This window comes from Myotis yumanensis, unplaced genomic scaffold, assembly GCF_028538775.1.
Source record: "Myotis yumanensis isolate MYYU_CA2020_CCGP unplaced genomic scaffold, mMyoYum1.0.hap1 SCAF_19, whole genome shotgun sequence".
NCBI classification, from domain to species: Eukaryota; Metazoa; Chordata; class Mammalia; order Chiroptera; family Vespertilionidae; genus Myotis; species Myotis yumanensis.
The window spans coordinates 4,664,396-4,692,251 of record NW_027223770.1 but is presented as its reverse complement, the minus strand read 5'-3'; the positions used below and the strand labels follow the sequence as shown (position 1 = coordinate 4,692,251).

At 42.9% G+C, this 27,856-nt stretch overlaps 1 protein-coding gene across 4 annotated transcripts in view; it reads right to left on the bottom strand.

Annotated features, from left to right (window-relative positions):
• Positions 1 to 27,856, bottom strand: part of CIT (citron rho-interacting serine/threonine kinase) — a 161,518-nt gene that overhangs the window by 66,672 nt on the left and 66,990 nt on the right. For 3 of the 4 annotated variants that reach the window (XM_070400230.1, XM_070400231.1, XM_070400232.1), the window contains exons 11-16: positions 10,160 to 10,265; positions 9,108 to 9,251; positions 7,718 to 7,837; positions 2,094 to 2,264; positions 1,773 to 1,823; positions 1,223 to 1,276 (exon numbers count right to left, since the gene is read on the bottom strand). In XM_070400230.1, coding sequence (XP_070256331.1) covers positions 1,223 to 1,276; positions 1,773 to 1,823; positions 2,094 to 2,264; positions 7,718 to 7,837; positions 9,108 to 9,251; positions 10,160 to 10,265 — 646 coding nt within the window. Of the gene's footprint in view, positions 1 to 1,222; positions 1,277 to 1,772; positions 1,824 to 2,093; positions 2,265 to 7,717; positions 7,838 to 9,107; positions 9,252 to 9,383; positions 10,036 to 10,159; positions 10,266 to 27,856 lie in introns of those variants that run through there. The other variant, XM_070400233.1, reaches the window with a different exon arrangement.

Sequence of the window (27,856 nt, the reverse complement as noted above, 5' to 3'; positions counted from 1 at the left end):
CTATACTATTCAAATAATTCCACCTGTTTCTTTTTGTTTTTCCTAATACGCCTACTAGAATATTTTAAATTACATCTGTGGCTGATAATTGTGGCTTGCATCACACTTCTATTGGAGAGCACAGTTCTAGGTGAAAACAGGATTCCTTACGCAAGCTACTAGCTAAAGGAGGCAGTAAAGGCTTTCATTAGTGGCTCAAGAACAGGCAAGAAGGGAAGAAATGAATAAACAAAATGTGGAAGATACAGACAATGGGATATTATGCAGCCCTGAAGAAGGAAATCCTGTCACGTGCCACAAAGTCGCTGAAACTCAGGATATTATGCTAAGTGAAATAAACCAGTCACAAAAGGACAAATGCTGTATTATTCTACTCATATAAAGTACCTAAAGCAGTAAGACCATACTAGCAGAAACAATATGAAAAGGTGGTTCCCAAGGGCAGGGGCTTTCAGGGAAAGGGGGATTCGTGTTGGCAGGTATGTAGTTTCAGTGTTGCAAGATGGACAAGTTCTAGCGCTCCATTGTACAACATTGTGAATGTACTTAACACTACTGAACTATACACGTAAAATGGTTATGATGGTAAATTTAATGTTATGTTTTTTTACCACAATTTTTGTAAAAAGAGTAAGTAAGAAGGAGTTCTCCTACACTAAGCCAATAAACACATTCACAAGCATCCACAAGGCATGTCTCAGAACCACATTCATTCTGGCTCTTTTGTTGGTATTTCCAGGGTTCAACTAGCACAGACTTTTCCGGACGCTGTCAACCAAACTCCCCCCTCCCCCCATCAGGAGACGCTTCCTTGGCTCCTTCCATCTTCCAGTGCACAGCAATGCTGCCCACAGAGTTTCTAATTGAAAGCAGTCTGGGTCGTGAACAACACATGCTTCCCTTACAAATGTGCAAAATGGGGAGCCTGGCCCCACGAAGGGAGAGAAGCCGGCTTCTTGGGTTCTGTCACAGTATAATTAGAAATTTTTCTTGAGACTCTCACACAGCTTGGTTTTCAAAAATAAACACTGCTGACACATCTCAAAAGAAAAAGTATATTAAGAACTCATATTTCCAGGTAAGAGCTCACTCCCCCTGCACTTTCCCCTGCGCTGGATGACTAAATCTGTTTCTTTCATCGTTCATGCCCAGGAGGAGGCAAGGTAAAGTATTTGGGAAGGGGAGGCGGGTAGGTTCCCAAGAAAATCCCCCTCGGGCTTACCTTCTCCAGCTTTTCTTGGAGCTCTTGAATTTTGAGCTGCTGCTCAGCATTGATCTATAATTAAAATCCCAGGAAATAAAACAAAAGGCAAATCGTTATTAAGGTCTGGCTACATTTACTGCAGTCCTATTTTCTTGAGGTTCCTGTGGGGTCTTTTTGTTTTGTTTCCCTGTACCTACTAATGAAGAGGAAAAACAAGTGGCCTATCAAAAAAGACTGAATGTCCCAGAGCAAACCTCCAGCATACAAAATGGCAAAAAGAGAATCAAAGTTGCCCAGTGCCTTAAAGGCAAAGAGAATTTTCACATGCATTTTATTAAGAGTCTGGGATTTTTGTTACTGTGAGCAGACATGACAAAAAAAATGATGTCTTTTATCCCTTTAGAACCACAGCTGAAGCTAAAAGTGGTCACCCAGAGGTTGACCATCAAAATAAACCTGGAAGAAAGTTCTCTATTCATTACAAGAGAATTCTTTCCGATGACTGGCCACTGATAGTAACCTCTAAAAGATTATCTACCAAAACAGCAACATCAATAATGGAAAATACCTTCTCCAGTTTGGAATATTCTCCCACTTCAGGCTTCCCTTGATCCTTCGCCTGTAATTTAAAAGATATGAGATAACAGGGAGTCTCAAGAATATAAAGTCTTACAGACAACAGTACCTCCTGTACTTTCTTAAGTCTCAGTGATCAAAGTAATGATAATGATGATGATGATGATGACGACAAAATATCTTCTGTAAAGACCAGGGCTTCCCAACGTATCCCATTATTCCTAAACGTAGACTCATCAGGCTAGTACTCCCTTTAGTCTGGCTCGATCATCCCTGATTCTACCCCAACACCCTCCTGGTGGGTGGCTGCTACCTTCATCAGTTTATGCTGACTTTCTGTCGCTTTCCGCTTGAACTCTTCGGCGGCGAGCCTGGACTCTCTCAGCTCCGATTCATAGAGGTCACTCCGTCTTCTTGCCGAAACCAGGTCCTCTTCCAACTGGTTCATCATTAACCTCATTTCTTCCACTTGAGCCTGGTACTCCTAAAGAGCGGGCCATGGAAGAACGGTGAACTTGAGAACTACTAAAAGAAAAGACAGACAGTGAAGACGGACAGACATCGGCCACAGAGGGAAGACAAAAACTGAAGAGAGGTTGGCAGAGAACAGATCTAGAGAGAAGGTGAGCAGACAGATGGGCAAAAGGGAGAGGCGTGGGAGGGTGAGGAGGGAGAAGAGAGTATTAAATCTTTAAACTGTCTTAAAGTGGAACATGTATCACTAGTAACACCATTTGGAACACATGTGCCTATAATTAAGATCCTTTGAGCAAATAATACCACAAGTAAGCACAGAACCTTAAAGCATCTGCAACACAAGAGAGCTGAAAGGGATGTTCTTTAAACAACTGGAACAAACTGCTTATGTGTAGCTTTCTTCCAAGGGTAATCGTTTCTATAGATTTGTCCTTTAGAAGTCATGTGCTCCTAACGTAATTAGATATGGTACTAGTTTTAAAATTAACCTTTCAGATTGCTCAAGAGGGTAATTGGAAATCTCAGTGGAAAGAATCTTGGAAGGTGAAACTCATCATGTCAGTTTCTCACCATTAATTTTTCTGGGCCCAACTGAATGAAGAACTTAACATTGCTCTTGAAATACAAGTCACCCTGAAATTTGCAAGAGTCAGAAAACACTGACTCTGGTCAGAATAACTTGTGAGAGAGATTCCAAAGAAAGAATCATCTTGTTCCCTCTAACAAACCCTTTCAAGTGATCCAGACAGCCTGACCTTTTTCAAAATGCATTTCTAAAATCAAAACAGAACATCTGAATTGAGGCTTTTCAAAATTGGATTTACCAGAAGAAATGGGCAGTTTTGAAAACTTTTGGACAAAGTATGAAAATCATCTTTATTAGCAAAATCAAAACTTTTATATATAAGAATTATGAATGAGCACTTTTGCAATCCAAGATGCCTTGGGGTGGGGGTAGGCAGAATATAAAATGAAAGAACAAGGAATTGAATCAAGATTGTCTTTGACATTCACTATATATAGTGAACATCTCTAAGATCCGTTCTCCCAAGCAATAACTGAAGAGGTATTAATTGAGCAAGGATATGTATGTTTTAAACAATAAGGTATAAAGTAGACCTCTCAGCCTGTTTTAATAGGCGATCTCCCCAGTGCACACTAAAGGAGGGGTGATGTCCTATGAAAATTGGGGAGTTCTCATGCAAGCACACCTCTAACTGTATCATTGGTAGAGGGGAAATGAAGAAGAAGCAAGCCCTGAGTGAAGCAGTCTTATTTCATTTTACTGAAAACAATACGGTCACTGAAGGTCAAGCCTAGACGTCATGGGGCTCCAGGTTTCTGGATGGTGCACACTGAGTGGGTGATGTGGGGTTATATAGCCAACGGCCTTTATAACCTGCTCACAATTATCTGAACTCACGGAATGGAACATGAGCCAATTATGTAAAACGATACATTTTTCCTTGGGTTTTTCCAGACCCCTGGATGCATTCTGATTATCATGGCTCTGAGTACTGTGCCTTCCTGGACCCCCTTCTCCCAAAAAAGAAATAACAATTTTTTAAAAGTATATTTTATTACTGTGTTCATATAAAGACAAAAACATGATTATCTATGAAAAGTTTCTTTGACCTAAAAGCTCAATTTTTTTCTTCTAAAGAAAAAAATTTAAATATTTTATGGGCAACTATAAATACCATCAGTCCTACCCCACAGTAACAAACACCAAACTGTGGAGGACGCTAAGTCGGGAGAAAATCTTGGGCATCTTATCCCCAAGCTCCCTTTTCTTTTCTTTTTTTGTTAATCCTCACCCAAGGATATGTCTCCATCAATTTTTAGAGTGGAAGGGAAGGGGAGAGACAGAGAGAGAGAAACATCAATGTGAGAAAAACACATCGATTGGTTGCCTCCCATATACACCCTGACCAGGGCCGGGGAGCATGCCTGCAACTGAGGTCTGTGCCCTTGACCAGAATCGAACCCGGGACCCAAGCTCCCTTTTCTTTCTTGAACTTGTTAGTGAGAAAGGGATGTAATGTTTGTGTTTTGTCGACAGCAAGGACAGAGCAGCTGTTCATCCCCCCAACATCTCTTTCCTGAGCCGTCAGCACCCAGGGGAAAGAAGGCAAGAATCAGGCAACATCTCCGTCAGCTCTCTGAGCTCTTGGGGCACTCAGCCTGCTCAAGCATCGACGAGAATTCTACCTCATTTGTTGAGCCGCTGTTATTATGCTGCAGACTTCAAGGCAATCTCATAAATCCAACAGCTAATGCCTGCTGCAGGGAGAACCTGAGGGAAGGTCATCAGGTCTGTCTCCTAGGGCAGCTGAGAGCAGTCCGGTCTCAGCATGGGCGGAACTGCAGGTGGGAGCTGAGCGGGATCAGAATGGGGACCACGGACAACTCCCGAGGCCTGCCTAAGACAAGTGTTCCGGAGGGAGCTTCCGAATTTTGTGGGAAGGAAGTCAGACGTGGTCCTACTCAGTGAGAAGCATCTTCTGTGTTTCCTGAGCTTCTGCTTCCCTTCCTGAGGCGAGGGCGATGGGGGGGCAGCGATTGCTGGTAAAGGTGCATGAATCAAACCACCACGGGAGACTCGGGTGTTATTTTAAACCAAGTGCAAATACTCTATAGGGGGTGGCTAAGTAGAAGCAAAATATTAATAAAATAAAGAGCCGTATAGAAATTAGCTTTTGAGATCAAGAGCAGGGGAAAACTGCCAAACCTGAGAGGAACCACCGTGCTGCAAACCAATTACAGACAGTCCTCGGGTTACGTCGGACTCAACGTACGTTGTTTCGTGGTTACGTCGCCATCTCCCATTTATTAAAAAAAAAAAGTTCCATCATTTCGACGTATGTACATATGTGCTTTATGGTTTTTATTATTTATTTACCACAAGTAAAGGTCAGGAATTGTTATCTTTCTTTTAAATTTTTTTACTGTTTCACTTCATTACTGCTGTGTATGTGCTCCATGTGAGTGACATAGGTGCTTATGTAGGTGGGTTCCGACTTGAAAATCACATTATGTCACGCCATGGGAACGGATCTCTGAGGTAACCATTAGGAGTTTGCTGAAAGCAGGAAATGCTTTTCCTTTTTTGGTCAATCCTCACCCGAGGATATTTTTCCATTGATTTTTTTTAGAGACAATGGAAGGGAGGGGGAGAGACAGAGAGAGAAAAACATCAATAAGAGCGAGACACATCAACAGGTTGCCTCCCACATGTGCCCCAATCAGGGCCAGAGCTTACAACTGAGGTACATGCCCTTGACTGGAATTGAACCTGGGACTCTTCAGTCCACAGGCCGACACTCTAGCCACTGAGCCAAAGTGGTCAGGGCATGGGAAATGCTTTTTCCTGGACTGCAAACATCCTCCTCTCACAAAACGTCCCCAAAGTCACTTTAATAAACCCTTTTTCTGGTGAGAAGTAAAATCAGACAGCAAGAAGTGTTCTTCCCCCACTGGAACTTTTAGCAGTCATTAAATCTAAAACTCCACATCATGCCAACTGCGATATGAATCACAAAAGACATTGCTTTGAATTCAACCACCTTTCAAAATGTTCTGTTAATTCTGTTTCTGTGGAATTTCATGGACACCAGCTGCTCCCTCTGGTGGCCAAATATAGCTTTAATTTCCCCAGGATGTCAACCAAGAGCAAATTTCCAAACACATTGAACTAATGGGAGAAAAAGAACCCCACCTCTTGAAACTTTTAGAATGAAAAACCATGTTGGTAAAAAGGGCAATGAGTCACCTGTCAAAGCAGTTCTTTCAAACTGAGTGGCCTGGAAAAGCTCTGAGATCAGCATGTTCAGACACCTGCTAACCAGATTGCTCCGCTTCCTATGCATGTTTACTTACAACAGTTTTATCAAGCAAGAGGATAGAAACCAATCATTTTTAAATATTAAGGTGATTGGATTATACCAACAACACCCCCCAAACAATCATTCTTTCTTTAAAGAACAGTGAATGGATCCGATCATTTGCAGAAGTTTCTTATATTTAGCACCACCCAGATGGCTAAGTTGGTGCTACCCAGAGACAAAAATGTTCATTTCCATCCGTGTTTACATTGGGTTTTCTGAAGTGAATGAGAGTTGCCTGGCAGCTGATAATTCAGTTCTCCAATTGCTCATTACCATCTCTTCATGAAAGTTTCTATTTACAGTTTCTTCAAAGGACAGAAAAAATCTATGCTAAAAAGGAAACAATGAAGCAAAATAAAAAAAAAAGAACAATCTCCAAAGAAAACCCTTTTGAAGGGGGCGGGGGGGGGGGGCTTTTTAAAGGTCTTGGTGCTCTTTTCTGAATACACAGATGTAGCTTCCTGCACTCAGATTTGCTGTGTTAAACTCACTCAGTCTTACCTCTTCTTCTAGATCAGTGGTCGGCAAACTGCGGCTCTCGAGCTACATGCGACTCTTTGGCCCCTTGAGTGTGGCCACGAAGTTTCAATCGCACTGTACGTGCGCGCCCGCACGTGGTATTTTGTGGAAGAGCCACACTCAAGAGGCCGCAGTTTGCCGACCACTGTTCTAAACTATTTCTTTACATTTTACTTATATAGTAAGTTTTACTTACTATGAATTATTCTGGCTCCTCTCAAAAACTTAAAAGTGAAACTAAAAAGCTATAAAAACCTTTAATTTCTTTTTAATGATCTAAAGCAGAGGTTGGCAAACTCTTCCTGTAAAAGGCTAGATAATAAGCAATTTCAGCTTTGCAGGCCATATGGTCTTTGTCACAACTCCCCTCCGCCACTGGAGCAGGAGTAACAGATATGGGCAATACGTAAGGGAATGAGCATGGCTGCCCACAAAAACCTTATTATGGACACCGAACTCGGACTTCCACAGACTTTGTATGTGCCATGAAATATTACTCTTCTTTTTATTTTTTTCCACAATTATTTACAAATGCAAAAGCCATTCTTAGCTTATGGTCATGGAAGACAGGTGGTGGGCCAGACTTGCCCCATAGGCCACAGCTGTCCTGCCTGTGCTCTAAAGCTAAACTTTTAATAGAAAAGAGCAGCCATTATGGGCACAGATTTCAAAGGAGCTACAACCAAACACTCTACAGTTTATATAAATATGGGGTAGCTGGAGGGGGGAGTTAAAGAGAAACCAAAGGACTTATATGCATGCATATTAGCATAACCAATGGACATAGACACCGGAATGGTGGGGGCTTGCCCAGGCTAGGAAGGGATGGGGAGGGAGGGAATCAATTGGGGAAAAAGGAGACATATGTAAAACTTTAGACAATAAAAAAATAAAATAAAATAAAATAAAAAGATTTAACCCTAATGTAAAAAAATAAAGTTTCCAAATGACCTACATCTCTCCCCCTTTCTCTTTCCTTCTCTCCACCTCTCAAACACCCCTCCCTGAATGAGAGGTCGGAGCCACCGCCCTGCTCCCGGGCAGGCAGTCATACCTGCTCTTTGATTTCCTGGAGCTTCCGGCTCTGCTCTCTGATATCATGGAGAAGCTGCAGTGCTTTGTCATCCTCCTGGGACACCTCCATCCGTGCTTGCTCCAAACTTCGCTTTAAGCTCTGCAGAAAGCAAAAATTTTAATAGGGATGCCCTGCGGAGCCTGCTCTGTTTGAAAAGATTCATTAAGGGAGCTGCAAGCTGCTTCGCAGACAGCAAGACGGTGTCAGGTGATGGACCAAAGTCGACAACTTCCAGTTGGTTGCTGATTCCAGTTTTCATCCTGTAAAGACCCCTGGGTTCAAGAAAGATCATCTCAATCCTGTGACCTTATGATCCAGCCAAGCTACAGCAAACTGTCTCCTACCTCCTTCTCCCTGTCCCAGCACATACTTACTTGCATATTTAGGACTAAACACTAATAAGATCCCTTAGCTGTTACAACCACCACTGGGATAGTCACAGAGTCTTGTCTGTAATATCAGTTATTCAAGGACATGCTAGTATATAACTCTTTCAAAGTAGCAATGACTTCATTCTCTGCCCTATTGTCCCTTGAGACTCCAAGTAGTCTATTTCCATCTCCTGGCTTACGTCTCCTGGATACCTTTCATCCATAAGGTTCCCTCAGTGCTTCAGTGGCACTGAAATATATATCTGAAATACATAGCTGAATAACTTCACCCACCACTGAAAGGCAGCCAGATCTGGAATGGAAACATAGCAGTTACTCTTAATTAGCCACGTCCTATAGATCTCTCCCTCGTGAGAGAAGGGGAGGGGAAAGGAAACTTGAAAAATGTGTGATTCAATTTTTTAAGACTGTTTAACTGGGCACATTAAAAAAACACCTGGATGAAAAATTTAACGAGACAATGGAGAAGACAGTCTACTCTTGTGATGGAAAGGGGAAAAAAAAGCCACATGGTAAATAATGACAGAGGGTCTGGGTTTTAAAGGCTGAGTTTTCTTGTTGCTACGCCAGTTGCAGGCAATGAAAAATTGATTTCAGGCAGATTCAAAAGACATTTTCTTGTGCTTATTTGCAAGTTGGTTTTCGAGGCTGATCGTGTCAGACATGGTGTCGGTTTAGACCAGAGAGGTTGGGATGGGTGAAGTCAGGACCCTCGGTGACTTGCTGCAATGATAACTACACCCATCTCCAAGCTCTGCGGCCTGCCTGGACTTCCTGGGGTCCAGTCTCGTTTCTCTCTGGGACCTCTCGCCAGGCTCACACTGCTCTGCAAACCACAATGCTTGCTTTTGTAAGCTCCCTTTCTCTACTCTCTGCCATTGGCTGTGATGTGCCTCATGGAGCTGTCATGAAACAGGATGAGACACACACAACAGGAAGTGCCACCTCCAAGGGAAGGGGACTTGGGGAAGGCTCACACTGCATTCTGTGATGTAGGTAGCAAGGTCCTGCTCCAGGAGGGATCTCTGAGTCTCAGAGGCCTTCAGCTCCACCTCCTTCTGACTAAGCACAGCCTCCACCTCTGACACTCTCCGATGTAACCGGGTCATTTCCTGCTCCATCTGAAATAAACACATCGACAGGTTATAAAGGCCCCTAGAGGTTCGCTGGGGGCTATCACATCTCAAGTGGCCTCCAAAACCACCTGGTGGTCTGGGCTGGCACTATCTCGCCAAAGGTTGGGATGGAAATACCATTGTTTCTTCGCCCAGGAGCGCACAGTTCTTCGTAAGGATAGTCACCAATGCTAAGTCACTCCTCTCATTCAAGTCTCGGTTCACACTTGGTCACTCCTCTAACCCAGTGAGCAAGAAAGCCACAATCATCACTTTTCACCTGTTTGCTTTTTTGGTTTGGTTTGGTTTTTGCAGACGTCACTTTAATGTTACCCCAAATCCATCTTGATCCCCCCCATCTCCTTGCAAAGATCTAGAGGACAATCCAGGACAGGGCAAGGAGATATGTATTCGTCTGCACTCTTAGGAGTCCCAGGCAAGCAGTGACTTTTATGAGCTTCCAGAAAGCTGCCCCTGGGCAGGTACAGTGAATGTTAAGAGACGTTGAGCATAATCAACACCGTGGCAGCAGTTACATAAGCAGGAGTTTTAAAAGACTAGGAAGAGAAACTTCGCATCACTCAGAGCAGATGGGATGCATCTCGGCCACAGGTGAGGACCCACACCACCTGCCGGAAGAAGCGGACATCTGGCTGGGTCATGCTGAGAAACAGGCCGTTTTAAATCCAGGGCCTCCTCTGGTTAAGATTTAAAGGATTTACAGCAAAGTCAAGGCCCGAATTCATCTCCCTCTGAGCTGCTGGAGGTGTGACTTCAGCGAGGGAGATAGCACCTCACTCGCTCTGTATGGATCAGGTGGCTCAGTGCCAGCAGCGGCCCCGGGCGGCTCCCTTGGCATACATTGACGGGAGGATCCTGGAGCAAGGAGAGAGGCCGGCTGTGGAAATAAATACCTTGTGACACTTGTCCTGGGAGTCTTGCAGCTCTTTGCTTTTGATGAGAAGTTTCTTTTCCATGGAGCTAGTCTTGGCAGGGGAGTCCAGGCCCGACACAACAGACCTAGACAGAAGGAAACCAATGTCAGGGTGGCGAGTGCACGGCCTGAAAGCCACACTCAGAAACGACGCATGGACGATGGAGCTTCCAGAGCTCTGTGGCCATCAGCAAGGCTTCTAATGGCATCACGGCCATGAGGCAGGAAGGTGGAAGGAAGCAAGAATTCTGGAAGCAGGCAGAACTGGGTGTCAATTCAGTGGCCACTGACCTGAGGCAATATTCCGACTCTCTGAGCCTCGGTTTCCATGTCTATGAGGTGGAATGCTAATAAAAGGACCTACCACAGAGGAGAGTGTGAGCAGCACCCTGCCTACATGGCTTCACTCACACTCAGCAGATATGTGCTGTGCACCTACTGTGTTCCAGAAACTGTCCCAGGCACTGGAATAGCAGTAAATTAGACATCAAGGTCCCTGCCCTCCTGGAACTGACATTCGCAGGGGGCAGAAGGAATGCATCAGGCAGACACACACAAAAAGGTTACAGATGATGACAAAGAAGGAAACAGGGTGACATGACATGAAGAGACAATGGATCCAGGGTCTGCTTTAAGCAATAGTAATCAGGGAGTGCCTCTCGGAGGAGGTGACATTTAAGCTGGGGCCTGAGGATGGGAAGGTGCAGGCCATCCAAAGCTCTGGAAGGAAACAAGCTCTAGGGAGGAGGGATAATTGATAAAGTCCTGAGGCAGAGCAGAGCTAACACAGCAAGTGCACAATAAATGTACACGGATCAAATTATTGTTTATTGCATCCCCAAGCTAGCCGGTTGGTTCTGTTTCATTTTATACAAACGGCTGAGGCTAACTATGGTAGGCTGAATAAATCCCTGGCCCCAAGAGGTCCACATCCGAATGTCCAAAACCTGTGAATCTGTTACCTGACACAGCAGAAGTGACTTTGCAGATGTGATTAAGTGAAGGATTTTGAGATGGGAAGATTAATGTGGATTATTTGGTTGGGTCCAATGTAATCATAAGGATCCTTATAAAATGAAAGCAGAAGAGGGAAGAAGATATGACAACAGAATTAGGGTCAGAGTCAGAGAGAGATTTGAAGATACCACACTGCAGCTTTGAAGATGGAGGAAGGGGCCACAAGCCAGGGAATCTAGGCGGCTAGCAGAAGCTAGAAAAGCCAAGGAGACCGATTCTCTCAGAAGCTCCAGAGTGCAGTCTTGTCTACACCTTGATTTCAGCTCATCTCAGACTTCTGACCTCCAGAACTTGAAGGTAGTCAGTGTCCTGTGTTAAGCCACTAAATTTGTAGCAATTTGTTACAGCAGCTTTAGAAAGCTCATACACTTACTGGGCACTGACTACATGCCTGGTTCTGTTCTAACTCTAGACATGTTTTTACTCTTATTCCTCACAACAACTCTGGGAGGCAGATACAATTTATTATCCTCATTTTATAGATGAGGAAATTGAGGCCCAGAGTGATTAAGCAACCTGCCAGTTACTAAATGGTTTCAGTTGGTCTCACAATAAAGAGCTGGGGCAGGGAGAATGACTTGATACACCTGATATAACCCTTGGAAAAATATCACAAAAATAATGCAGCGTGACCTCCTGCGAGTGGGTTAGAAGGATGCTCTCGCCACAGAAAGGATATGCTTGTGTATATCACTCGCGCACTCTGCCTCATCCCTAGAAACAGCTAATTATGGGTGGAAATGACAGTCCCCTTCCAGGACAGCTTCCCACAGGGATTGGCTCCCAGGGCACAAACACTGGGACTGGTGAAGGGCAGGGTCAGAGCAACAACCGACAAGGCTTCTCACATAGGTAAGGACATGCAGCAGAGCCCACCGCTGTCCCACAGCCCCATCTCTGTTGCCTTGGTAATGGGACTGCAGGAGCTGGTTCTCCATAAGCATTCACTTCTTACCAGCAGGTGAAAGTTCCGCTTTCTGCCCACCCAATCTACTTCCCTGCCTGAAAGAGGTCAGTTCCCTGCAGCAACTCAGAACACCTCTCCTTGCAGCTCCCCGCCCAGTGAAAGGGGTTGGAGGGAGTGACAGCTCCCTACAAACACACTACAGGGCAGCCAAGCAGGTCAACACCCAGAGCCAGGCTGCTTTGTTCAAAATCTGACTCTGCCATGCTAGCTGTGTAACCTCTCTAAGCTGCGGTTTCCTCATCCGTAAAATGGGGATAATTCTCAACATACTTCAAAGAGTCCCTGCAGGGATTAAATGAGATAACCCAGATAAAGCCCCAAGCACGGTGCCTGGCACATCTCGAGGGTTCAATAAATGCCGACCATTTACTAGTATCACTGTCGTTCCTGTCATCACTACCCATGCAATGTCATAAATAGCACATGCCTCGCAGGCCTAAAACAGTTGCTTGAAATAGTCAAACTCAGGGGGTTGAATTCCCTCTGTGCTATTATTCACATTAAAACAAATGTTGCTTATTCATAGAAATGGGCAATGGGGACTAAAATCCAGAAATAAATCCTTTTTAAAATCTAACATTTGGCCAAAAATTTTAACTGATTTCCACGCCTCTCATTAGCCTGTTTGGTACCTAAATCTAGGTACACAGACACACACAGTTTTTCCCCCATTTAATCTGAGATGAAATGGGTTGCTTGGCATGACTTGCTGCTTCCTTCATTCTTGTCTTCACTCTGGGGGTGAGCTAGAGAAGAAGACCCAACCCACCCAGGAGGGAGGGCTGATGCAGACAGGCTGCAGGTCCTTCAGTATCAAGAACCGCCTGTCATTACGTCACACGCACTGACCTGAGTAAGAGAAGACAACACAGGGCACAGCTCTCTGCCCAAGCACAGTGCCTGGCACTCTTTAGAGGAGTGATCACATGGGTGCATGATGATGGGATGGGAAGTGGCTCCCACAACCTGATGACACGTGGAGGGCAGGCTTAACGCTTGAAGTGCGCTGCTGTGGGTGCAAAGCTGATGACTTGATTCACAAAACAAACAAAATCCTAATCTAGGTCACTCATTAATGGGACCCAGAATCGAGGAGATGTGTGTCCCCACTCACTGGCTCTTGGAGGAAGGAGACAAAGGGACATCCTTCCTGGTCGTCCGAGGTCTAACGCCCTCATTCTTCTAGTGCTTTGATACTTGACAAATGTTCACTGTTTAGAAGTTCTAAGTACAACAATTAAGAGCTCTTCCGAATAAAGGTGCTAAGAAAATAGTCTTTTTAAGAAATAAAAATCACATCTATAAAAAGCTATGGTGATTGTTGTCTTGTTGCCAGAATACCATCTCAATGTACTACAAATGTTAAATGTTAACTATCCTGTACCCACCAGTATAAAAGAAGTATGTACCTCTCCATTTTAATCTTTATCCAATCCTAGACATTTTTTCTTCCTGGTTTCTCCTACCTCCTTCATCTACCACCAATGGGTTTCATGTAACCCTCCTTACGTTTTCTCCTTTGACTCTACAAGTATAAAGAGAACCGCAAAACTGCCATTCTCTAGAGCAGTGGTTCTCAACCTTCCTAATGCCGCGACCCTTTAATACAGTTCCTCATGTTGTGGTGACCCCCAACCATAAAATTATTTTCGTTGCTACTTCATAACTGTAATTTTGCTACTGTTATGAATCGTAATGTAAATATCTGATATGCAGGATGTATTTTCATTGTTACAAATTGAACATAATTAAAGCATAGTGATTAATCACAAAAACAGTATGTAATTATATATGTGTTTTCCGATGGTTTTAGGCGACCCCTGTGAAAGGGTCGTTCAACCCCCAAAGTGGTCGCGACCCACAGGTTGAGAACCGCTGCTCTAGAGTATTTTTCTCAGTTCTTTGAGATCTTGCTTCTGGGCTTGTTCTCAGTTTGGCTCAAATAAACTCTTACAAAATTTTAAATAATAAATAAACAAAATAAAAATTTTAAAAGCTCTGGTAAGAATTCTGTGATTAAACCGGCTTGTAGCAACAACCCCATAAACAACAATGGGATTGGAGCATGAGGCTGGAGGATAGAGGGCAAAGTTCATCGCAGCCCTCTGGACATCCCTGCACCTTAGTGTCACCTGGAGAGCCTTTGAAAAATACTGATGTTGGACAATGAAAATACCCATGTGGCCGAAACCGGCTTGGCTCAGTGGATAGAGCGTCGGCCAGCGGACTGAAGGGTCCCGGGTTCGATTCCGGTCAAGGGCATGTACCTGGGTTGCGGGCACATCCCCAGTGGGAGATGTGCAGGAGGCAGCTGGTCGATGTTTCTCTCTCATCGATGTTTCTAACTCTCTATCTCTCTCCCTTCCTCTCTGTGGAAAATCAATAAAAATATATTTAAAAAAAAAAAAAGAAAATACCCATGTGATACTACCATGATGGATACATATTATTATATATGTGTCCAAAGCCCTAGAATGAATGGTACAACAGCAAGAGTAAACTATGAACTCTGAGTGATAATGATGTGTCAGTGTAGGTTTTACCCATTGTAACATAGGTACCACTTTGGTGCCAGATGTTGATAGCAGGGGCAAGAAGTATATGTGAAATTTCCAAACCTTCTTCTCAATTTTGCTGTAAACCTAAAACTGCTCTTAAAAAATTAAGCCTTAAAAAAAAAAAGATGTCTGGGGTCCAAAAGACCAATTAAATTAGAGACATAGAGACTAACTAGAGGCCCAGTGCATGAAATTCCTGCACAGAGGGTGGGGGTGAGGGGTGTTCCTTAGCCCGGCATGCACCCTCTCCAATCCGGGACCCCTCGGGGGATGTCCAACTGCTGGTTTAGGCCCCATCCCTGTACCAGCAGTCAGACATCCCTCTCACAATCCTGGACTACTGGCTCCTAACCGATTGCCTGCCTACCGGCTTGATTGCCACCTAACCGCTCCCCTCATGGCCCCCAACTGCCCTCCCCTGCCAGCCTCATGGCCCCTAACCGCCTCTGCCTCGGCCCCACCACTGTGGCTTTGTCTGGAAGGAAGTCAGGCAGTCGGAAGATGTCCGGTCTCCCAGTCTAATTAGCATATTACCCTTTTATTAGTATAGATAGTAGGGCCTGGGCAGTACCATTTTTATTAAGCTCCTTGGTAATTCTAATGTACACACAGCACTGAGAACCATGATGCCTGTGATTTATAACTCATAGTATGACTGTCCCCAGCTTTTGGTGCCAGGTGGCACTTTCGCCACACCATTTGATGCTGCTGCCCTTTGGTCACTTTTTGAGTGGGAACACAATTTTTAAGTTAATCGTGGTGGGCTATGAATTTCAAGACAATGCACATGTTTTAGACAATGATAAAAGGCTATTCCTTTTATATGCCCCCATTGTTAATAAGTCAACTAAAATATACCATTTTCATTAATTTCTATAAAAGAAATATACTAGAGGTAGGCACAACCTAACATATTTGTATTCCATTTATTTTTCATGGCCAATTCAATCATTAGCACCAATGATAAGCTCTGTATTTCTTGAACCAACAAATCCCCCCAATAGATATTCTGAAATATTATCTATTTTTTTCTAAGCTTTCATTAGCCATCCTTATGACTTTCAAAGCAATAGCAAATTATTGCTGACATTTGCATTATTGTAGAATTAACTATATTGTAAACCATAGCTTAGGAGGTTTGAGACAAAGCTGGCCTCAGAGCCACCAGACTGTTACCAAACAGGTCCCTGTCCTCTACAAGTAGTAACTCAGCTGGTTAAAAATTATCGTGAAATGTACCATTTCATCAAGAGTAGTATTGTTTAAAGAGCTGATGGTATTGTTGCTTTAAGGAAAGTTGGCAAAAGATCGTGTAGCTGGTTGACTGATGGGCACAGAATCACAACTAAGAAACTATCTAATCATGAAGTTCTGTTGACCCTGGAATGGGAGTCTATCTACTAATTAAAGAATTTTCTAAGAATTCTCAAACTTCGCCCTAGCTGGTTTAGCTCAGTGGATAGAGCACCAGCCTGCAGGCTGAAGGGTCCCAAGTTCGATTCCAGTCGAGGGCGCATGCCCGGGTTGCGGGCTCGATCCCCAGTAGGGGCTGTGCAGGAGGTAGACAATCAATGATTCTCTCTCATCATTGATGTTTCTATCTCTCTCTACCTCTCCCTTCCTCTCTGAAATCAATAAATATACATTAGGAAGATGGCTGCCGATGGGAAGGCAGACTGCAAGATAGTGTGTGAGAGAACGAAAGGAGAGGGTGTGGACGTACGGAGAGTATAAATTTGTGGGTGAGCAATAGCTATACTCCAGGGGACTGTTGGACACTGCCGGATTGGGCTCCCCTAACCGGGCAGGCTCCACTGCTGCTGAAATCTCTCCTGGAGCAGCCGGCTCTGCCGCAGAGACGACGCCATCTTGAAGGGGAGAGTGGCTGTTATTGGAAGCATATACATCCAGGGATCCTGCAACCACGGCACCCAGGGACCAGCTACGAACCCAGGAACACCGGATCTCAAGCAGTGCAAATACGTGGACTCGGACGAGCCCTGCTTCTCCTCACGGAAAGGTCAGATTTCGCCTAGGGAAAGGTGAGGTCTGCAATCCAGGTTGGAGAGAGGAACATGCACAGGGGAAGTCTGCGCCCCACAAAGTCCGCGGCTGTTGGGGCCAGCGTGATCCACGAGTGTGGAAGGAGATCCGCAGGGCTGATGGCAGAAGGGAACTCTAAAAATCAGCCCACAGCTGGACTGGGAGCAAAAAGGCAGCCTCGGATTTTACCAGTGTGCCGGCTGCTTAGTGCCAGGGGGAAAAGGATGTGCGGGAAGAGATGTTTGGAGAATTGCACGCAGAACTGGATGGAGAGAGAGAGCTACATAACCAGACACCCAGAGAAAAGAAATCATGGGGAGACTAAGAAACAGCTCGCAAATTAAAGAAAAGGAGGCATCACCAGAAAAGGGAGTAAACAAAAAGGAGGCAAGCAATATGTCAGAGAAAGAATTCAGAGAAATGGTCATAAGGTGGCTGAAAAGAATGGAAGACAAATTCAACAATATGTGTAAGAACCAAGAGGACATGAAGAAGAACCAAGAAGAAATGAAAAATGACATCGCTGCTATAAAGAATTCAATAGAAAGCATCAACAGTAGACTAGAAGAAGCAGAGGACCACATCAGTGAGCTAGAAGACAAGGTAGGAAAAAATACCCAAGCAGAGCAGCATCTAGAAAAAAAAACATAAAAAACAGGAGAGCCTAAGGGAACTTTGGGACAACACGAAACGAAACAACATCTGCATAATAGGCATACCAGAAGGAGAGGAAACTGAGCAAGGACTAGAAAACCTGTTTGAAGAAATAATGACAGAAAACTTCCCTGATATAGGGAAGAAAAAACTCACACAAATCCAAGAAGCACACAGAGTCCCAGACAAAATGAACCCCAAAAGACCGATGCCAAGGCACATTATAATTAAATTGGCAAACACCAACAACAAAGAATCTTAAAAGCGGCTAGAGAGAGACAGAAAGTTACCTACAAAGGATCCCCCATCAGACTACCGACTGATTTCTCAACAGAAACACATCAGGCAAGAAGGGAATGGAATGAAATATACAAAGGCATGCAAAGGAAGGGTCTGAATCCAAGAATACTATACCCAGTAAGGCATTCAATCAAATTGAGGGTGAAATCAAGAGCTTCACAGAAAAAAAGGACTAAGGGAGTTTATTACTACCAAACCAGCAATGCAAGAAATGCTAAAGGGTCTGCTGTAAAAAGAAGAAATAGGAAACGAAGAAGGTACACAGGCGTAAAGAATAAACATGGTGACAAACAAGTACCTATCAATAATAACTTTAAATGTTAATGGATTAAATGCCCCAATCAAAAGACATAGGGTAGCTGAGTGGATAAGAAAACATGACCCATATATCTACTGTCTATAGCAGTGATGGCGAACCTTTTGAGCTCGGCGTGTCAGCATTTTGAAAAACCCTAACTTAACTCTGGTGCCCTATCACATATAGAAATTTTTTGATATTTGCAACCACAGTAAAACAAAGACTTATAGTTTTGATATTTATTTTATATATTTAAATGCCATTTAACAAAGAAAAATCAAACAAAAAAATGAGTTCGCGTGTCACCTCTGACACGCGTGTCATAGGTTCGCCATCACTGGCCTATAGGAAACCCACCTTAGAAAAAAGGACTCACATAGACTGACGGTGAAGGGATGGAAAAAGATTTTTCAGGTGAATGGAAATGAAAAAAAAAAGCTGGGGTAGCAATACTTATATTGGACAAATTATATCTCAAAGTGAAGGACATAAGAGATAAGGAAGGCCACTTCATAATACTACAAGGAGCAATCCAACAAAAAAATATAACTCTAGTAAACATATACGCACCCAATACAGGAGCACCCAAATACATAAAAAAACTTTTGGAGGATATCAAGGGAGAGATTGATAGCAATACAGACATAGTAGGGGACTTTAATATCCCACTATCACCACTGGACAAATCCTCTAAACAAAATATCAGCAAAGAAACAGCAATCCTAAATGATGCACTAGATCAGATGGAATTAACTGACATCTTCAGAACATTTCACCCCAAAGCCACAGAATATACATTCTTCTCAAGTGCACATGGGTCATTTTCAAAGGAAGACCATATATTGGGTCACAGGCAAAGTCTCTTCAAATTCAAGAAGATAGAAATCATATCACGCACCATCTCAGACCACAATGGCATAAAACTAGAAATCAACTACAATAAAAACAATTTTAAAAAATCAATCACCTGGAGGCTAAATAGCATGCCTTTAAACAATGGCTGGGTTACCAGAGAGATCAAAGAAGAAATAAAAATCATCATGGCAACGAACGACAATGAAAACACAACAATCCAAAATCTATGGGATACAGTGAAAGCAGTCTTGAGAGGGAAGTTCATAGCTCTACAGGCCTGCCTCAAAAAACAAGAAACAATGATAATAAATTATCTAACCCTACAACTCAAAGAGTTAGAAAGAGAGCAACAAGAAAAGCCCAGCCTAAGCAGAAGGAAGGAAATAATAACGATCACAGCAGAGATAAATGACACAGAGACCAAAAAAAAAAAAAAAACAATACAAAAGATTAACAAAACCAAGAGCTGGTTCTTTGAAAGGATAAACAAGATTGATGAACCTCTAGCCAAGCTTACCAAGAAGCAAAGAGAGAGGACCTAAATAAACAAAATTAGAAATGAAAGAGGTGAAATAACAACCGATCCCACAGAAATACAAACGATTATGAAAAAATACTATGAACAACTCTATTCCAACAAAATGAACAACCTAGATGAAATGAAAAAATATTCTTAGAAAAATACCTGCTCCCAAAACTCAACCAAGAAAAGTCAAAAAACCTGAATAGGTCGATAACTACTGAAGAAATTGAAACAGCACTCAAAAATCTTCCAGCAAGCAAAAGCCCTGGTCTGGATGGCTTTACAGGGGAGTTCTACCAAGCATTCAAAGAAGAACTAAAACCTATCCTCCTCAGACTGTTCCAAAAAATTCAAGAGGAAGGAATACTTCCAAGCTCTTTCTATGAAGCCAGCATTACCCTAATCCCAAAACCAGATAAAGACACCACAAAAAAAGAGAACTACAGGCCAATATCCTTGATGAACATAATGCTAAAATCCTCTACAAAATCCTAGCAAATCAGATTCAGCAATACATTAGAAAGCAATACACCATGACCAAGTGGGACTTATTCCAGGGATGCAAGGATGGCTCAATATCCACAAATCAATAAATGTGACACATCACATAAACAAACTGAGAGACAAAAATCACATTATCATATCAATCGATGCAGAAAAAGCATTTGACAAAATCCAATACACTTTCTTGTTAAAAACTCTCAGCAAAGTGGGAATAGAGGGATCATACCTCAACATAATAAAAGCCTTATATGACAAACCTACAGCCAACATCATACTCAATGGGCAAAAACTAAATTCATTTCCCCTAAGAATAGGAACAAGACAAGGATGCCCACTTTCATCACTCCTTTTCAACATAGCACTAGAAGTACTAGCCATGGCGATCAGACAAGAAGAAAAAATAAAAGGCATCCAAGTTGGAAAAGAAGAAGTAAAACTGTCCTTATTTGCAGATGACATGATATTATACATAGAAAGCCCTAAAGACTCCATCAAAAAACTACTAGACCTAATAAATAAATTTGGCAGTGTAGCAGGATACAAAATTAACACCCAGAAATCTATGGCCTTTTTATACACCAATAATGAATTCACAGAAAGAGAAGTGAAAAAAACAATCCTATTTACCATTGCACCAAAAAAATTAAGATACCTAGGAATAAACTTAACCAAGGACGTAAAAGACCTGTACTCGAAAAATTACAGGACATTGAAAAAAGAGACAGAGGAAGACATAAACAAGTGGAAAAACATACCATGTTCATGGATTGGTAGAATCAACATCATTAAAATGTCCATACTACCTAAAGCAATCTATATATTCAATGCAATACCTATTAAAATACCAATGGCATATTTCAAAGATCTAGAACAAACTCTCCAAAAATTCATCTGGAATAAAAAAAGACCCCAAATAGCCACAGCTATCCTGAGAAAGAAGAACATAGTTGGTGGGATCACAATACCAGACATCAAACTATATTACCAAGCCATGGTTCTCAAAACTGCCTGGTACTGGCACAAGAATAGACATATAGACCAATGGAACAGAATAGAGGACCCAGAAATTGACCCAACCCATTATACTCAATTAATATTCGACAAAGGAGGCAAGAGCATACAATAGAGTCAAAACACCCTCTTTAATAAATGGTGCTGGGAAATTTGGTCAGATACATGCAAAAAAAATGACACTAGATCACCAACTTACACCATACACAAAAACAAATTCCAAATGGCTAAAGGACTTGAATGTAAGACGGGAAACCATAAAAATCCTACAAGACTCCATAGGCAGCAAAATTGCAGACATATGTCATAACAATATCTTTACAGACACAGATCCTAGGGCAAGAGAGACTAAGAAAATAAACAAATGGGATTACATCAAAATAAAAAGCTTCTACACAGCAAAAGAAACCATCAACAAAACAACAAGAAAGCCCACTGCATGGGAGAACATATTTGCCAATGTTATCACCAATAAGGGTTTAATCTCCAACATTTACAGGGAACTCATACAACTCAACAAAAGGAAAATAAATAATCCAATCAAAAAATGGGCAAAGGACCTAAATAGAATCTTTTCGAAAGAAGACACTCAAAAAGCTAAGAGTCACATGAAAACATGCTCAAAGTCACTAATCATCCTAGAAATGGAAATCAAAACAACAATGAGGTACCACCTCACACCTGTCAGGATGGCTACCATCAACAAATCAACAAATGACAAGTGTTGGTGAGGATGCAGAGAAAAAGGAACCCTCCTTCACTGCTGGTGGGAATGCAGACTGGTGCAGCCATTGTGGAAAACAGTCTGCCGTTTCCTCAAAAATTTAAAAATGGAACTGCCATTTGACCCAGTAATACCACTTCTAGGAATATATCCCAAGAAAACAGAAACACCAATCAGAAAGGATATATGCACCCCTATGTTCATAGCAGCACAATTTACAATACCCAAGATTTGGAAACAACCTAAATGTCCATCAACAGATGAGTGGATTAGAAAACTATGGTCCATCTACACGATGGAATACTACACTGCTATAAAAAAGAAGGAATTCTTACCATTTGCAGCAGCATGGATGAAACTGGAGAGCATTATGCTAAGTGAAATAAGCCAGGAAGTGAAAGAAAAACACCACATGATCTCACTCATTTATGGGTAATAAAGAACATTATAACCTGATGAACAAAAAGATAGATACAGTGGTAGAGAAGCATCGAACAGACTGTCAAATTACAGTGGGAAGGCTAGGGAGTGTTGGGGGGCGCGGGGAGGAGGGTAAAGAGATCAACCGAAGGACTTGTATGCATGCACAATGGACACAAGACACTGGGGGGGGGGGAGAAGAGGGAGGGCATGTGCCGGGGAGTAGGGGAGGCTGGGGAAAGGTCAATGGGGAAAAAAAAAGAAAGGGAGACATATGTACTACTATCTGTAATACTTTAAAAAATAAAATTAAATTTAAAAAATAAATACATAAACAAACAAACATTTTTAAAAAATTCTCAAACTTCAATAAATATTTTAGAACTACCACCTATAAGTGGATGTGTATGTGAGATTAAATAGGTAGATAGATAGATAAATACACAGACAGACATAGACAGGGATGATATCTCATGAAAGGTACCTGTAAACCAGTGGTTCTCGATCAGGGACAATCTTGTCACCCAGAGAACATTGAGTGAAATCTGTAAGTTTTTTTACTTTCATAACGAGGACTGGAGAGCTATTGACATCTAATGGGTTGAGGCCAGATATGCTGCTCAACATCCTGCCATCCACAGAAGAACCTCCCAAAAGCATTAACCAGCCCAAAATGTCAATTGTGCTGATTGAGAAACCCTGCTGTGGAAGTTATAAAGTTAAGGAAGCTATAATTCCTGTCTTCAAGGAACTAGCAATGTAGGATAGAATTAATGCCACTATCTTTATCATTGATAATAATGCACATTTATTGAGCACTTACTATGTGCCAAGCACTGCTTGGTACTCTATGGGTTACCTCGTTGAATCTTGCCCACGATCCTATGCAGTGGGTATTTTTATCCCATGACACTGATGCTCAGGAATAGCATACCCTATGACCTCTACATTTTCCTATATGATGATGATTAGGGTGTGGGTGCAGGACAGTCGAGCTGGGAATTCAAAGTTGGGCTCTGCAACCTAATGGTTTTTGGTTCAAATCCCAACTCTGCCACTTTGGGGTTGCAAGGCCTTGCACAAACCCAAGAAAGGTACCGAAGAGGCTCATAGGAGGGAGGTCACGGAGGAAAGGAAAACCAGGTAGTTGAGGGAAGGTAACTTCTATCTGTGACTGGCTATGTGCAGTGCTGGGAGGGCAACTCTAAGCCTGAGCCCAGGACAGCCTGGGTACTGAAGAATATCCATAGCCAGGTTAGTCCACAGCCACCCCCAGAAACAGCTCAGCCCACACTCTTCCTCCATTACTTGGTGGCTCAAGGGTGGTAATTAAATAGGAAACAGCACAGACTTGAGAGGCCCAGGCTGGCTCATGCTCCAGGCTCGATGAGATGCAGTACAATAAGGATGCTAATAAAAGAACATGCAGCCTGCCCACACATTGCTTGCCTACTCCTCCTGGCCACATCTCTGATCCACAGCCAGTTATCCCCATGGAGAGAAAAGGCACTTCTGAGCAGCGCTGCATGCAGCCACCCACCCACACACAGCAGTGCTGTCTCTGCGAGCACGAAGACGAGTTTGGGTTTTCCTTTTCTCCCAGCTTCTATTTTCTAGAAAAATTTACTCTGAAATTGACATCTCTTCCTGATACACATCTGCTTTATAATTATAGAGGCCCAGGGAGTATTAATAGAGGTAATGGCATATGACACAGAGGGAAGGCTGGGCTTCGTTGTTACTGCTGCAGCAGGAAGAATGTTTTTATTTTTTTAAATGTGTTAGATGTGACCTAAAAATTGCTTTACATGGAACTTCAATATTTAAGTAAAAATGATAAAATGCAGTTTCCCCAATGTCTATAAATAATCCACATAACTCCAAAAGCACCCTTAATAAAGCTATTAACAGAATACTTCATATCAAAAGAATATACAATCTGTACTTCTATTCTAAAAGCAAGTACATGTGTTAAGTACTACCTAATCACTACTGTAATGATTGAGATCATGCTTAAGCATCATGCCTCCATTTATTTCCTTAGGAAGAAGACCCCATGAGTGCAGAAGATGCCACCAATTCACAGATCACACATGTCACAAATCACAGATATGCGTGAGCTAACCAAGAATGGGTACTGGAGGCTAAAATAAGGGACTCAAAATTAGCTCAGCTGAGGGCCCTTCTTAATTGTGGCCAATGGCACTAAAAATACATGTCATTGCAAGATGTATCACGGTGCAAAGAATAAAAAACTCATCAGCATTCTGCTCCCAAAATATACTGGGCTTTTAAGATTGGGCATTCTGAAATTTATGAACTAACTTTATAAACCCCTTTTAACCTACACAGTGGTGTCCATCATGAACACTTGGAAATATCAAAAATACTGCTGTTCTAAGGAGTTTCAGAGTCTAGCTGGCTTTGGAGCACACCTACCCAAACACAGACACACACACACCATCAGCAGTGGTCTCCAGTTGAATTAGAGCATTTGCTTTGGAATGATTAGCATATAATTCAAGAATCAGTTATTAAAAATCATGTTATTAATAAAAACATAGCATCTCCAATACAGTCCACACCTCTAAGCCAGTGCCTAGCTTTGCAGGCTAATTTCATTGACATACCTGCACCTCTCGTCTGGATGGCTGCAGTAACCCAAGTTACTTCCCTGATTCTAACTCTTGTTGCCCTACTATCCACCACACAACATCACAGGGACCCTTTGTGAAATAAGAACTGGCTATTCCACATCCTTCCTCAAAATCCTGCAAAGGCTTCCCGCTCATTGCAATTACAGGTGCTCCTTGACTTGTGACGGGGTTACATCCCAATAAACCCATCACTAAGTTGAAAATATCATAAGTCAAAAATGCATTTACGACACCTAACCTACTGAACATTATAGCTTAGCCTAGCCTACTTAACATGCTCAGAACACAGTATCCAAAAGAAACAATGGGTATTGGTTGTTTATCCCGTGACTGTATGGCTGACAGGGAGCTACAGTTCACTGCTGCTACCCAGCATCATGAAAGAGTACTGTACCAGGAAAGACAAAAACTCAAGGTACAATTTCTGCTTCTGCCCCATTTTAAAGTGGAAAAATCATAAGCCAGGGCCATCTGTAGAGCACAATCCAAACCTGAAGGCCCTGCCTACCGAAATCCAGACCATGCTCCCCATGCACCCTGAAGCTGAGGCCACCCGTCACTCCCCATCATTCCCATCGAGGTTCTGATTTCTTCAGAGCCCCAATCACCATCTGAAATGTTCCAATTTAAGAGCTTGTTTATCCTCTGCCTCCCCCAACAGAACGCTAGTTTCTTAAGGACAAGAACCTTTTCTGCCTTTTTCATAGTTAGGCCACAAGGCCTAGAACAATATATTTGTTGAGTGAATGAATGAATGAATGAATGATGTGCCAAGAGCTTCTGTGCCCCAGGCCACCTCAGTTCAAAGGTCATGGTGGGACAAAGGAAAACAACACAAACAGTGCCTTCCTTGCAGGCTGGCATGAGTACTGTTGCTGGCCCTTGCCCAAGAGGTGCCCAATATTAGTTCTGGGACAGCAATGCCACAATTACATGCACACTTGCCACACTCAAGCACCGTAAAGTGGAGGAAGTGCGTGACATCAGACTGGCCTGTCCTCCTTCCCCGGTGCCGACTTTCAGACCCCACTTGAAACTGATCCTACCAGAAGCCTCGAGCATGTTTTACTGACACACCACAGACTCCATTCAGAATAAAAAACTGAATGGAGGTATTACGACATCTGTCAGGCACCCCACATGGAGTCTGCTTCTCTCAATGGGCAGAAACCAGCAAGATGTCTTTATAAAGTGGAAGCAGGAAAGACCAGAAAGCCGAAAGCACCCTTAAGCCCATCCTCACCCCTCAATAACAAACATGAAATGAACACTCACCTGCTCCAGGTGCTAGCAACTGTATGCTCCCCACAACAAACCTAACAGACAGGCGCTATTATAACCCCACTTACACTTAAGGGAGCCACTTAAGGGAGCTGTGGCTGAGAGAAGTTAAATGCCTCGTTCACACAGCTAGCAAGGGTGGAGCTTAGATATGAGCTCTTATCTCTCTGACTCCAAAGCCTGTGCTATATAGCTCATTCAAAAAAATAAAGAGTGCTTATATCAGCTCTAAAGTTACACGCTGAAAAAGTTGGCCATCCTCTGCCACATCAAAGTGCATGAAACGTAAGAAGTTTCATGCTTATTGATCACCACTTTTCTTATCTGTAAAACAATGGGTTGTTATTGGGATGAAATGAGGATGCCTGTCATTTGCAATAGCATCTGGTACAGAGTGAATTCTCAGTGAAGTCAGCTCTTTCGCCTTTGTTATTTTTAGGCAACTCTGTAGGTTCTGCATAATCTAGTACAGTCATAACCATTAGAAGCAGGGTCTAAGTCTTAGATCTGTTACTACCTACAAAACTTCAGAAAAATAATTTAACATTGCTGAGCCTTAGTCTCCTCATCTGTAAAATGGAGCTAATACCAGCTGCCTCATAGATTTACGGTGAGGACTTAATGAGATAATGCATGTAAGGCACTCAGCATAGTTCTGGGCACACAGGAAGTACTCAATAGATGACAGTTTCCATTAGCGGTTGAATAAACTGTGCAGAAGAGAATGGTATAATCCCTGGCCACTTTAGTCTAATTCAATTTGACAAATGTTCACTGAAGACCTGCCAGGGGCAAGGCACAAGGTAGAAAACACAGTCACTGTCCTCGAAGAGCATGAGCAGCTTGGCCAGACACAGGGGACAAGAAGGAATGAGAACTGAAAGGCAGACTGGGTCTTGGCATAGACCAGGCTTGAATACCAAGTCCAGGAGTGGCCGTTAACTCTGTGCGCACTGTCATACTACTGAAGGTCTGAGCAGGAGAATGACATCATCCAACCTGTGATTTGGAAGAATTCCATCTTCTGTGGAGAATGGGTTAGAGCCAGGAAAACTGGAAGCAGAGGAATCAGTTAAGCTACTGCATTAGTCCAAGTGTCAATGGGGGAGGGGGGAGGACAGAAAGATGGGCATAGATACAAGTGTCATCCTCGAGGCACAACATAGAGGTCTTGGCAACTGATGGGATGCAGGGGAGGTGGAAAGAGTTTCAGATGACTCCGTTTTCTTATCTTAGAAGGGCAGGGAAAGTGGTAGTTTCTTAAATGAAATGAAGAAGCCACAACTAGCACCTAGTGGCTTACTGAGTGTGTCCGTGTTGGGAGGGAACAGAGGACAGAGATGGTGAGGAACTGGTAGAATATCCTGGCTGGGAGGAAGGGAACGGGCAAGGAGAGTTAACATCAAGGAACTAAATGAGATCACCAAGAACAGGCTAAAAAGAGCACTGAGGAGGGAACTTCAGAGAACGGTGTGCACGTTTTAAGGGCCTGGAACAGAAGACCAGCCACAAGAGTGAGAACGGCAGAGGGTTAGAAGGAAAGCCAAGTTTGCAGAAGAAAGTAGAAAATTTCAAGACAAATGTGGCAGTTAATGGTATCTAGTGGTGAGGTGGAATCGTCGCTTCTGAGACAGTCATTTCCATAGAGGTGCAGAGGTTGAGAAGAGGTTGTAGGCTATTCTTTCTAGAAGCCTGTCAGAGAAAAGAAGGAGAGTGAGGTCAGGAGACAAGAGATATGAGAAACAGAGAGAACAGAGAGAAATTCATTTAGGTAAAGGAAGAGTTGCCAAACTGGCGCACAGCTTGGGAACATACAGCTCCATTTAGTCAATTACTGTCTTCTTAGGGGATCCGAGGCAACCGTG